Source organism: Apium graveolens, chromosome 2, assembly GCF_009905375.1.
Source record: "Apium graveolens cultivar Ventura chromosome 2, ASM990537v1, whole genome shotgun sequence".
Lineage (NCBI taxonomy): Eukaryota > Viridiplantae > Streptophyta > Magnoliopsida > Apiales > Apiaceae > Apium > Apium graveolens.
Window position 1 is genome coordinate 256,536,460 of NC_133648.1, and position 13,883 is coordinate 256,550,342.

Below are 13,883 nucleotides of genomic sequence, written 5' to 3' on the forward strand. Positions count from 1 at the left end.
TAACAATTGCTCAAGCTCTGAATTCATGACAGAGTCGACCTGCTCTACTTTAAAGCACTGCTCTTTATCTGTGGGAAACTTTATTGCCTTGAATACATTAAAAGTGACCTTTTGATCTTGAACCTTCATCGTAAGCTCTCGTTTTTGCAACATCAATCATAGTTCAGCCTGTAGCCAAAAATGGTCTTCCCAAGATAATGGGAATCTTTTTATCCTCCTCAAAGTCTAGAATGACAAAATCAGCAAAGAAGATGAGATTATCCACCTTAACCAAGATATCCCCCACTACTCCTCGCAGATAAGTGATGGAAAGGTCAGCCAACTGTAAAGACATGTTCACAGGTTTTGGATCAGGTAGTCCAAGTTTCTTGAAAACCGACAAGGGCATCAGATTGATGCTAGCTCCCAAGTCACACAAACACTTGTCGAACGATAGATTGCCAATGGTGCAAGGTATCGTGAAGCTTCTTGGATATTTAAGCTTAGGAGATAGTTTCTGTTGCACCACAACACTGCACTCTTCCGTTAGAGCAACTATTTCCAACTCCTCAAGTTTTAGCTTCCAAGATAGAATACGCTTCATGAACTTAGCAAAGTTCGGCATCTGTTCTAGAGCTTCAGCGAAAGGTATGTTGATGTGAAGTTTCTTGAAAACTTCCAAAAACTTGGCAAATTGTTTGTCGAACTTATGCTTTTGAAGCCTTTTAGGATATGGCGGAGGTGGGTAGACTTTTTTATCCCCTGTATTACCCTCAAGAGGATTTCTTTCAGCATCTTTCTACTTCGGTTCCACCTCAGCATCCTTCTGCACAACTTTTTCAGCTACAATTTTATTTTCTGGAATTGGCAAGGGTGCAGACGCACCTGCATTCTGGACAGAATTTTCAGACTCTTCGTCTTGCTGAATTTGGGGGCTCATGACCTTTCCGGACCTCAAGGTGATGGCGTCACATGTTCGTTAACTTCCCTCTTGCCTGGATTTTCTGTGTCACTAGGGAGTGTACCAGGTTGTCGATTCAACAAAGCATTGGCAATCTGCCCAATTTGGTTATCCAGAGTCTTGATAGAAATAGTCTGGATTTGGAATATAAGAGCCTGGTTTTTGCACATAAGTCGCAACTCTTCCAATTCAGATTTTTCATTCGAAGATAGACCTGCACCTCCATGAGTTTATTGTTGAAGTTGGAGTTGTTGTCTTGGTGCAAATTGTTGCTGAAAACCAGGAGGATTGAATTGCTTGTTTCCAAACTGCTTGAACGGCTGTTGCATCGCATCCTGATTGTTGTTCCAGTTGTCAGGATGATAAGTGTCTAGCATTGGTTGCTGCGATCTCTGAAATTTACTCATAAACTAAGTTGATTCACTAGATATAGCGCATTGCTCCATCGCATGTGAACCTGCATAAAGCTCACAAACACTTGTCCTCTGATAAACTCCATAGTTAGCCGGAGAATCGATCTTCATAGACAACGCCCTTAGTTGAGCAGTGATAGCCGTAGTTGTATCCACCTCCAGAATTCCTGCTACCTTGCCTTGAGGTAGTCTCTGAGCTGGGTTATGGTATTCATTAGCAGGCATCAATCAATTAAATCATAAGCTTCCTCATAGCTCTTTGCCCATAATGCTCCACTTGAAGCTGCATCGAGCATGGGTCTTGACTGTGCTCCCAAACCATTATAAAAATAATTTATGATCATCCAATCAGGCATGCCATGATGAGGACACTTCCTAAACATCTCCTTGTAACGCTCCCAACTTCACATAGAGTTTCTCCCGATTGCTGCGCAAATTGAGTAAGAGCATTCATGAGTGCAGCTGTCTTCTCCATAGGGAAGAATCCAGTAAGAAACTTTTGAGCTAGATCCTCCCAAGTAGCAATCGAACCAGCTGATAGAGAGTGTAACCAGCTCTTAGCCTTGTCCCTCAGAGAGAATGGGAACAGTCTCAGTTTAACAGCATTTTCAGAAAAATTATTGAATTTAAAAGTGTCGCAAATCTCAATGAAATCCCTAATGTGCACATTGGGATCTTCCTTTGGAGCACCCCCAAACTGGACTGAATTTTGTACTATCTGAATTATGTCAGGCTTGATCTCAAAGGTATTAGCTGCGACAGTTGGCCTGACAATGCTAGACTGAATGTCATTGATCTTTGGTTAAGAATAATCCATGAAAGATTTCGTATTTGCTGCTGGTTCTCCCATTGGAATGATAACTAGAGTACCTATAACACAACTAAAGTAAACCTTGTAAATAAGAGAGTCTAAGTCAGTGAACTTTAATGACCACTGAAATCAAGCACATAAACTAAAAATTAACACTGAGTCCCCGGCAGCGGCGCCAAAAACTTAGGACGGAAAAACGCGCTAAAATTACACGCAAGTATACGCGTTCGCAAGTAATATAAAATTATTTCTAGTTCGTTCCCACAGAGACTAGTTTAGGTTAAATTCAATTTATGCACTTATACAACAATGGTATGGCTATCGTTCAATGCTAAGACAAATAACAAATTGGGTTTTGATTAAACTAAGAGATTATACTAAATAGCATTAACTAAGAGAATTGAGGTTGAATTACTTATATGAGACAAACGTGGGATTCTAACTTCATTACTACTTCATTCAAAGTCATTGTTCTTAACCCTAGCATGCAATGGTGATCACAACTAATCAGATAACACGAAACTAGTAAACACCAACTTTCGTTGTACGAATACCCTACTACCAGACATCCACAAAAGAGATAGAAGCTGAATAGATACCAAATATGTTGAGACCCTATATGTCTATAGAATTTGACAGCATAAGGTTTAATGCACAAGTTATCTATCTTGATTACATAGGGAAAGTAAGATGGTTAAAATTACCTACAAATCATGCATAACAATTATACATGAACCTATGCTAGCATGGAAAGTTCTAAACCTCTATATTCACTTTCGCTTCAATAGAGATGAACAAGCTATTTTATATATTAGCTACGCACATAAGAGGAATAAGCACAACCAATACTAGGATATCAATCACCACACACCAAGATATCAAAACAATTAACTATAGAAATCCATAAGTAAATTTGTTAGAACCCCACGATAACGATTAGTTCATAATCGAACTCATCGTCACCATGGGTTCCAATGAAAGTATGATATAAAACAATATAAGAGTATTAGGGTTCAAAAAACAAATCGGAAACAAGCATCCAAGTATCAACTATATTAAAGAAAATAAAAGTCTTCTTCTCTGTAGCCGTCTCGTGCTCTCCTAGGTCTTCGTATTGCTCTCCCAGATCTTCTTATTCTTAAAAACGTCTTTTTATTGGGTATATATAGACTTCTAGTAGACCTGGGCTTCATATCTCTCAAAAATCAAGTTTCTGTTGTTGCCAGCGCTTTCCCGGGCCGAGCCGGAATTCTGAAGAGGATGAGCTGCAAGAGAATGATTCGGAGCAACCCCGCCTTACGTGCGGGCGCGTTCTATTTCTGACCTTCTGGTGCGGCCGCCCCGTATTCCAGTGCGGGCGTATCGTGCTACTGTTCTTTCAGCGCGGCCGCCCCGCTTCCCAGCGCGGTCGTTCCGTGTTTATGTATTTTTTTGCTCCAATTTCTTTTTTTTGATGTAAGTTGAGTTCCGTTTGTCAGAATTTTACAATCCAATAGTCCACGCAAAACTCTCGAGATGCTCTTCAACATGAGAAGGGTCGTTGCATCTGATTCTGACCTCCTTGCAATATATTACCTTGAAAAATGCAATTAATCATCCAACTAATGCCTGTAATGCACAAACACAAAAACACATCAAAAATACCAACAACTTGAGTCCAAAACATCAACTTAAGCTTGTGATGAAGCGTTCCAAGTAGATATAAAATCCACTTATCAAACACCCGAGTCAAACAAGTCACTTTGATCAATTTCTTTCTTAAAATAATGCACCATTCGGCTCTAATCAAATAAAGCAGCATGCAAAGAAAATTTCACCAATTAAACTTGGTTTAAATTAACTTTAGCAAGAACAACCCTTAAAATAACTTTCTTTTGGATAAAAAACCAAACCAAATTCGAACTTAAACAAAACCATTACATGCATACATCAAATTGAATCTCTAAACCACAATTCAATCTAATTATAATCATTTAATAATTTCTAAGAACAATCATCAACAAGTCATTTTCATCAACAAAATCAACTTAATCTTTTCAAAAATCAAGAACCCATTCGGGGTTTCAAAGAAACAACACATACAAGACTCAAAATAACTTCTTTTGAATAGGTAGAGCTTAGGCATGCATCATAGCTCACCACCGGTTCACCGGAGTTCATCACCGGTGGCGGTGGCTTCACGGTGGTGCCCTCATTCGAGGGTGTCCAACCCCGAAACCCCTAACTATCCATCAATTACTCAAAATAACTAACATGTATAACTCAAATATCATTTATTTGCAGGGAATCAAGCTCAAAATGGAGTGAGGCCAAGAACTGATAGGTTCTCGGTGAACCCAAACACACCGAACACACACAACACACACACACACCCACATGCAAGTATGTTCTTGCATCTTTAGAGTACAAGAAACTCAAATCTTAGTATAAGATTGAGTTTTAATGGTGGTTGTGGAAGAAACGAGAGAGAGAGAGAGAGAGAGAGAGATATATATGTAGCCGAGAGTGAGAGAGGAGAAAGAGATATGAGAGAGTTCAGTGGAGAAGAGAGGAAAAAAATAAGGGAAAGGGAGTATAATAATGAATTGTCAGGAGTATAAAGGTCTTTTTCCAATTAGTTTCTAGAACTTTCTTTTTATTCTTTTTTTTTTAATCTAAAAAACGAATTTGATTAATACATAACTCTCTCAGAAAAGGTGAAAATGCCACGAATAACAATTTTAGAATATAGATCTTGAAATTAGCTTTCTAACCATATTTTAAAATAGTTTTTGAGCGTACGGTTTATTTTATATAAATTTTACAAGGTTACGCTCAAAATAGAAATATAACCCGATAAAATTATTTTAAAAATACGTCGATCACGAAATAATTTCATCTATCACTTCTAGAAAGTCTTTATAACTATTTTGAAGATAATAAAGCAAATTTCAGGCCTTGACCATACTCAGATAATTTTATAAAAATATATAAAGGTTCAATAAACCTTATTTAAATCACATAAATCCCTTGAAATCATTTAAAAATTTCCAGATCACATAGTCATGCACATTAACCGGCAAGAACATAAACTCACATATCATGACTCCTATTGAAGTATGTGCAAGCATAAATATTTTCCCCTTTTTACTAATATTCACTTTTTGCGTAACGGGTCGCGTCCTAACTGACGGCCCGATGCTGAGCGTTTTCAACTACCCTTCACAATCATACTCTTTATACTAGTTGACACATCAAACTGGAATATAATATTCATTTAAACATTCCCATTTCACATAATAACACATAATTCATCTAATTACACTTTACTCGCATAAATAATTCCCGAAAATTCCCAGTCGTTACAGGTTAGGTTGGCTGGGATGGAGGCGTTTTTACAACCCGACCTAATTATATCTGTTTGAAATTTTTGAACCCAACCCGTAAAATATAAATCTGTTACCCAATCCTACCCGTCTGAAACAACCAGGCCCACAACCAAATATGTACCGAACCCAACAACCCACCACAGGTTAGTCCGAAAAAGGTGACGATTTGGTTCACATTAGTTATTGACTTGTATCTATAAAGGTCCCAAACACTCTTATTCCAAAAGACAATCTACTCCAAACCTAAGGTCTTCGAAACTCCAATGCTATCCAACTCTTTCTTACATTAAAATCTAAAATTGTAAGTAATGAGTTATACAACCCAACAAGAAACCAATCGATCCAACTAGCAGGCCAAATAACACATACACATATAAAAAAAATATGATAACTTATATAATACGATATATGAAACAAACACTATCGATACATATTCTTATTCTTATTTGATACACATAATACACATACCACATAAACAACAATAATTCAATATCAATAACTCATGCCACGACCACTACAACCCGGTGATACTGGTCATAAATTTTCAAAAAACTGTCACTATAATCTGGTGACTACGATCCTAAGTTCTTATTCGATATTTTCACAAATCATGGCACAAATCAAAGATCCAAAATTATCGTCTCGACACAACACAGATACAATAATACGTATACTATAACACATAATACTTTCAAACATATCATCACTTAGCCCATATTTCAATATACAAATATACATACATGATACACAATTTTGAAAACACTAGCAAGATCGATCAAAAATTTACCATAAAACCTGACAAGATCTGAATTTACTCTTTTTGACCTTCTAAACGATGGGTTCTTGAAAAACACGAAACACGAAAGTTGTAGAGAATGAAAAGAATTTTCCGAAAAGTCAAAAATCAACAAATTCTGACTTACGATGAATTTTCTATGAATTTTACAAGATTTCTAATTTTGGTGTATAAAAATCCCACGAATTTTAATACAAAAGACAAGGAACACGAATATGGTGTATTTATAACGATACAAAACCCTATTTCTTAACCTACAAGTTATTCATATTAGAATTTGATCCAAATTTTAGGCTCATAAATCTAATTCAATTTTAAATCCTAGTATTTATCTTATTTTAATCTTTTTTCTATTATTCAATTATTAATCAAATTCTTAAAATTACGGGATATTACATACTACCCTCCTTAAAAAGAATTTGGTCCCAAAATTCACAACAGTTCGATACGTCTACCGCCTCTAATATCCTATAGGTCAAACTTAACTATGGTCCACAAGATCGAATCTTAAGGAATGTAGTAGTCTCATACCTAATACACTCGAAAGGACAGCCTGCTCTGATACCAACTGAAACAACCAGGCCCACAACCGAATGTGTACCGAACCGAATAACCCACCACAAGTCAGTCCGAAAAAGCTAGCGATTTGGTACATATTAGTTGTTGACTTGTATCTATAAAGGTCCCGGACACTCTTATTCCAAAAGATAATCTACTTCAAACCTAATGTCCTCGAAACTCTAATGTTATCCAACTCTTTCTTACACCGAAATCTGAAATTGTAAGTAATGAGCTATCCAACCGAGTAAGAAATCAATCGATCCAACTAGCAGGCCAAATAACACATACACATATAACAAAATACGATAACTTATACAATACGATATATGAAACAAACACTTTCGAAACATATTCTTATTCTTATTCAATACGCATAATACACATATCACATAAACAACAATAATTCAAAATCAATAACTCATGCCACGACCACTACAACCCGGTGATAACGGTCCTAAATTTTCAAAAAACTGTCACTACAATCTGGTGACTACGGTCCTAAGTTCTTATTCGATATTTTCACAAATCATGGCACAAATCCAAGATCTAAAATTATCATCTTGATACAACACAAATACAATAATACGTATATTATAACACATAATACTTTCAAATATATCATCACTTAGCCCATATTTCGATATACAAATATATATACATGACACACAACTTTGAAAACACTAGAAAGATCGATCGAAAACTTACCTCAAAACCTGATCATAACTGAATTTACTCTTTTTGACCTTCTCAATGACGGTTTCTTGAAAAACACGAAACACGGAAGTTGTAGCGAACGAAAAGACCTTTTCGAAAAGTTCAAAATCAACGAATTCTGACTTACAATGAAGTTTCTATGAGTTTTACAAGATTGCATATTTTGGTGTATAAAAGCCTTGCGAATTTTAATACAAAAGACGAGGATCACGAATATGGTGTAATTATAATGATACAAACCCCTATTTCTTAACCTACAAGTTAACCATATTAGAATTTGATCCAAATTTTAGCCCCATAAATCTAATTCAATTTTAAATCGTAGTCCTTATCTAATTTTAATCTTTTTCTATTTTTCAATTATTAATTGAATTCTAAAAATTACGGGATATTACATCGTCGTACATCGGTTTGGGTTGAGTTGGGTCAGTTTGAATGGGTTAAATGATTTTATAAAAAAAGTTTCAATGTTATAATTCATCGTTAATTTTGAAAATATAAATAAACTAAATTGTGTATAACTAATAATGATAGTGTTTATGTTTAAATTTGATTAAAATTGTAATTGTAGTAATGTATATCATATCGTAAATTAAAAGATATCGGAGACGAGAAAAAAAAAAGATAATATATAACTCATTTAATATATTGTACTAGTCAAAGAAAAATATTGAAGAAGATGTATAGATACGTATCAAACTTAAAAAATTAAATAAAATTAAGAGTGATATATTAATAAATCGGGTTGGATTGAGTTAGGGTAAAAATATTTGTAACTCGTACCCCGCCAATTTACGTTCGGGTTGAGTACGTAACAAACCATCAATTATTCTATTTGTATTGGATCAGGTTTTTCGGGTTAAAAAAAGGTTGGGTTGGGTCGGTTTGGTCGGTTTATTCAACCCACGTGCAGCCCTACCTCCATCCCATTTTAATATTCTACTTGCAACATAAAAAAATTCGAAAACATTTGTCATGTTCTTTAACCCATGTAAATTTTATAGTTTTAATATTAACTAAAAGACCCCACTCATAAATATCCTTGTATAGAAATTCAAAATGCACATTATTTTATATTTTTTGTGTGTATATATGCTTTATAAAGTGAATTATTAAAATGGGACTGAAGGAGGGAGTACTTACACGTGGAAATGCACGTTATTTAAAAATTCCGTTGCCGGGACTTGAACCCGGGTCTCTCGGGTGAGAGCCGAGTATCCTGACCAACTAGACTACAACGGATTTTTGGTGTTTAAAAGCACATTAATTGAAAAGGAAGTAGATGCTGTACTTGAAGACCCAAAAGAACTTTTAAGTGATTTTATCATCTGTTACATATTGATACGAATAAAGATTCGAAAAAATATGAGGAGTTGGGGTGAGAGACCTTGTGATGCTACAGTTAGTATCATGTCTCATGCCTGAGCGTCAGAAGAACCATTTCAAGTGACGACATGTATTATGAATTCTGATGTCATGTTTTTACAAAAAAGATGGAAAGTAAAACCTGCTCAACCAAACAAGCTTTAGTGATTTAGAACCATGTAATTACGCATCTGCATCTGCTATTTCATCTTGTTTTATTGTTATAAGTTGGAACTAACTACCAAATTAAAACAACCATGCCTTCTGCCCGAAGACATGGTTTTAATACTTTTAATACAGCTCCTTGTTATTTTCCACCCGGGCGGAGAAAAGGCCATCTAGTAGCTTGGCGTGTAGATTTGAAACGCCAGTAGTCTCAGGACCAACCATTTTTTGCTATTTTAATAGCACTATCTTCCCATATCTTTAGCAATGGGCTGTCTAACACCTGATCATATTTAGTTATTCAAAGTCGGACTTGATACCTACCGAAATAGAGAAAATAAATGTAGTCGAAGTAGATCTTCGGCTAATCTAGCATTCATCCTCGGCATTTCTTCCAGCATTTCACCTGTGAAAGAACATGTAACATAGATTCTCATCTCTGTTTCGCCAGGATGTTTTTATACATAAAGTTTCACTAATATAAATTTACTATTATTGTGGTGAAAATTCAATCTTTTCAATAAAAATTCTTTATTTAATATCATATAGCTCTCCCTCCGCCCTCCTAGATGTTTACATTTGGGTTGAGCACCGAGTTAAAAAAATTAATAAATTAGTGGAGAAAAGTTAAAAAAGTGAGTAAAGTAGTGAGACCTATTAATATTATATGTATAAAGTGGATATAATGGAGAGAAATAATTGATGTATTTATTTTAAATATTATAAAAATTTTACAATTTTTAAAAAAATTTGAAACGTAAACAATTGAAAGGGACATTTCAAAGAAAGTGTAAATAAATGAGAGACCGAGTAACTATTTTAGTGGGGATAATTTATTTGCCATACATGCAGTTGCTTCGTGAATCAGTACCATGCATATACTAGATGATTATTCTATGTAATAATTTATTCGACATTAATTATACAATATGTGCACCGATAAATAGGTTGATATACGGTATCATACATAAATCATAAATTCGAAATCAGGAATATTGATACAAGGAGTAAATAACTATACACAGTATAGTAGTTCAGAAAACAAATGGTTTGAAGACATGAGGTGCATCTTTCTCGATGAAATCTAGGTGCTTTGGAGAAAGATGCATGAACACAATCCAATCACCATCATTTGTTACACTGGGCATTGGCATAACATATCCCGTAGAGCCACCCCAAGGAAAATAGTAGGACCCGAAACACGGGCGCCCCCAACCATAGTCCATTTGGGTGACCGGAAAACGCTGGCCAGATGAGACAACAACAGCGGCCTCTTCGGTCTCGCTAGGGACGATTGAGTAAACTTTGCACATTCCTGGCTGGGGACGGTGGTTCTCAACCCAATCTACTAATCCCCTAAAATGCTCTTCATTTGCGGCACTCCCCACACATGCATGCACTTTATTTGCGATTTCACAAAGTGGCAATGACTTTAATTCACCTGCACTAGCTTCACTATACGGAACTGACAATACGTTTCCAAAGTAATTATCAATAGATAACTTGTTGTTTATAAAAGAAGAGTTGGTCAGGCACTTGCGTCCATCCACTACAATTCCCAATTTGCATTGTTTTTTGTCTTCTGTTGCGGCTTTTGCAAGTAACTTCCACAGCAACGCACTAAAGGACTCAAATTTGGTTCTTTTGGGGCCAGCTAGAGACTGGAGTAGCTGTATTTGATATGCGCTGATCTGATAGATGCGGCTCTGGAGATGAAATAGTGGGGGAGCATTAGATGCCACAGTTTTACAGAGGATGTACATGTCGTCGATGGCGGTGTCGTAGTGGCCGGGCTTTCGGGGATTTAGTAATGAGCGGCGGAAACATGGTACATATTTATTTACCATGTCATGGTCACCAGGGAAGTACAATGTTGCGATGTTGTTTACGGGGTTGTTGGACATAGTTATATCTGCCCATGCAACTAAAAACTTGTTGATTGAGTGTGCATCGGCTACTCTATGATCAAAGGTGCACCCAATCACCAACCCACCACACTTCATATCCGTCACCTGATCAATTTGTCATCAATTCATCATTAATTTTCAACCAATTTAATATCTATATGAACCAAGAATAAGGATCACTAAACGTGTGTTTGAGCTAAAACAACCTCATTTCGACTTTAAGCTTTCGATGTTTAATAACAAATATAATAGTAACAAAGCTATACTAATATGCCCGTCCCATGTTTTGGGGTCTTTTGACATTTTCACCTATTTTGATGCGCTTCAATAGATACTTCTATATAATATATTTTCGATTTCTTTGTTTTGTGTAAAAATATATGGTTGATATTTTTATTCAAGAATCAAAAAATTATTATGTTAAAGTCTCTATTTCAAGCGCATCAAAATGCGTGAAAAAAGTCACAATGTCAAGTAAAATGGGACAAAGGAAGTATATATATTTTAGACATACCTTAATGGAAAAAACACCATGTTTCTTGATAGGCACAAAGTTGGCATGAATAGAATCATCTGGACAGTAGAGATCAAGATCATGGAGGTCGATATCAGCAGAAGCCTGGACAAAATCGACACCGCGATTGTTGCAAAGCAGAACAGGTTCTCCTTCATTATTGATAACCACTTCTCCAGCAAGGGGAAAGAAGGGTACCAATGCTTGACACAAACCTTTCTTTAACATGCTTATCCTCATCTCGTGGTTAACATCTTTGCTGCCCTTATCATAGCAAAAGAAAATTCCGACGTCTAAAGGTGGCAACAGAAGATCCAGATTCGACAATGCCAATCGGCTCTCTGCCACCGGCAACACAGCAGCCACAAGTTCTGTTCTCTTTACTAGCACCGCGACTCCTCCTTCACAAGAACCCATCCCTGAACACTTCTTATTAACTTAGATCTTATGATAGCCTGATTTCAGTGCATGCATGAATTTTGCCGAAGCCAGCTTTTTATAGTCCAAGTATGTAGAGAAATTGCCCAGGGACGGCTATAATATACTTATTGAATTAGGCCCTGACATATGGCTGACAGGCAATTCGTACAAAAGAATTTATTTTTTGTTTAATGCAACTTTTATTTAAATTTTACCAAGGCAAGTATATATCAATAATATATGTCCATATTCTAATATTAAAAGTTAAAATATTAAAATCTCGGCCGATCAGTGTTTATTCGGAGGCTCGGAGCTGTACTCAATTAATCAGCCCAATAAGGGACTATATATCAATTTTATGAAGGCGATTATATATCAATTTTATAAAAATCGGTGGAGAAAACATTGATTATATTATAAAATCTCATCAAAAATTATAAATTTTTATTTCAATAAATACAAAAATTGATGTTAATGTTGAATAATAAGTATATTTGAATATTATTAAAACGTTTAGGGAATTTTTTGAAAAATATCAAAGTCCAAAAACACTTTTGTAAATATACTGTCACTTTTTTTAAAAAAAAATATGAAAATATTTTTTATTTGTAAAAATACTATTATTCAAAAAAAATACAAATATACGGTTTTTGCAACTTGATCAACTTTATGCAATTTCTAGGAAAATTTTTGCAACTACATGCAATATCAAGTACAACAAAAAAAACTCCATAAAATTAGTTGCATATTTGTTTAATTTTGGTTGCATTGTATTTTTTGCAAGTATTTACAATAAAATCACAAAAAATAGAAAAAATAGTATTTTCATAATTTCACAAAAATTTAATACTTAATATTTGGAAAAAATTTAAAATTTGATTTTACTGTACAATAATTTTGAATAAGTGTGATTTTACTACAGAATCACTTTGAATTATTTCATTAATTTTTAATATTTTTTAGATAAAAAATTTGTGTAACTTCATTTTTTTTATTTGGTAAATAAAATTTATATTTTTATATATAATGAAAGAAATAAATTTGTATTATATATATTTATATAGGCCAACTTTTTAGAGAGAACCTTTTCATTTTATTATAAAATCTCATCACAGATTATAAAATTTTATTATAGAATCTTGGAGGTCATCAAAGTTTTAGTATTGTATAAATAATAAACTCTCATGTTTGAATCTCACCGATACCAAATATTTACTATCCAAGATTCAGGTTCGAATCCGTCAATAACAAATATTTATATTATTATTTAAAAATATAATAATAAGGTAATAATTCAAAAAGAAAATTATTATAATTTTAGATAATATAAAAATATTAATGAAGGCTCGTGTATCGCACCGGTTATAAAATTAGTTTATATAATATATAATTATTATCTAAAATGGTTTCGATTACGTCAAGTATCTCACAATGCTCGAGGGGTTGGAGCTGCATTCATGTTATTCGGATTGCGTTTTAGAAAAATTGCTATCAAGATTTGGTTGCAAACAAATCATATTCTTGATAAACATATTAGATAACCTATAGTGATTTTTTAATTTACCTAATTTAAATTGTCTTCAAATCAATTTCTTTTTTTAGCAATTTTTGTTTGCCTACAATTGCAAGAAAGATTCTTGATTTGCAAATTAATTAAGTTTTGAGAATTTCTTGAGGGCCAGCAGAAAAATTTCTACCTAAAGGACGTTTGGCGCGATAAATGTCTAAATCAATCTGGATAAAAAACACTAGAGTTTCTTCACCAACACAACTATACTCTACAAGACATCCATTTAATTACATTAACTAATTTAGTACTTGCGATTGTCCTCTAATCAAACCTAAAAATTGACACACCTCCTATAAACTCTCTAATGGAAGTATACTATATATATTTTGTACGCGCTAT

The 13,883-nt window shown here is 34.5% G+C and overlaps 1 protein-coding gene and 2 non-coding genes across 3 annotated transcripts; 1 reads left to right on the forward strand and 2 right to left on the reverse strand.

Annotated features, from left to right (window-relative positions):
- Positions 1 to 1,707: 1,707 nt before the first annotated feature.
- Positions 1,708 to 1,813, forward strand: LOC141710139 (small nucleolar RNA R71). The gene has a single exon (XR_012570674.1). It is a non-coding gene; the product is annotated as a small nucleolar RNA R71 (small nucleolar RNA).
- A 6,959-nt stretch (positions 1,814 to 8,772) lies between these two features.
- On the reverse strand, positions 8,773 to 8,845 carry TRNAE-CUC (transfer RNA glutamic acid (anticodon CUC)). Its single transcript has one exon. It is a non-coding gene; the product is annotated as a tRNA-Glu (tRNA).
- A 1,234-nt stretch (positions 8,846 to 10,079) lies between these two features.
- LOC141708391 (coniferyl alcohol acyltransferase-like) lies at positions 10,080 to 12,078 on the reverse strand. The gene is made up of 2 exons (XM_074512000.1): positions 11,555 to 12,078; positions 10,080 to 11,145 (listed from the first exon to the last, which is right to left on the reverse strand). Exons 1-2 carry the CDS (start codon positions 11,969 to 11,971, stop codon positions 10,168 to 10,170), a joined length of 1,395 nt encoding a protein of 464 aa, XP_074368101.1. The 5' UTR covers positions 11,972 to 12,078; the 3' UTR covers positions 10,080 to 10,167.
- Positions 12,079 to 13,883: the final 1,805 nt, after the last annotated feature.

What these genes read in the sequence shown, in the direction of transcription:
- LOC141708391 (XM_074512000.1), bottom strand. Translation starts at nt 11,971, where the DNA reads ATGGGTTCTTGTGAAGGAGGAGTCGCGGTGCTAGTAAAGAGAACAGAA. An exon ending in ATGGTGTTTTTTCCATTAAG is followed by an intron (nt 11,146 to 11,554) that starts GTATGTCTAAAA and finishes CAAATTGATCAG; the next exon opens with GTGACGGATATGAAGTGTGG.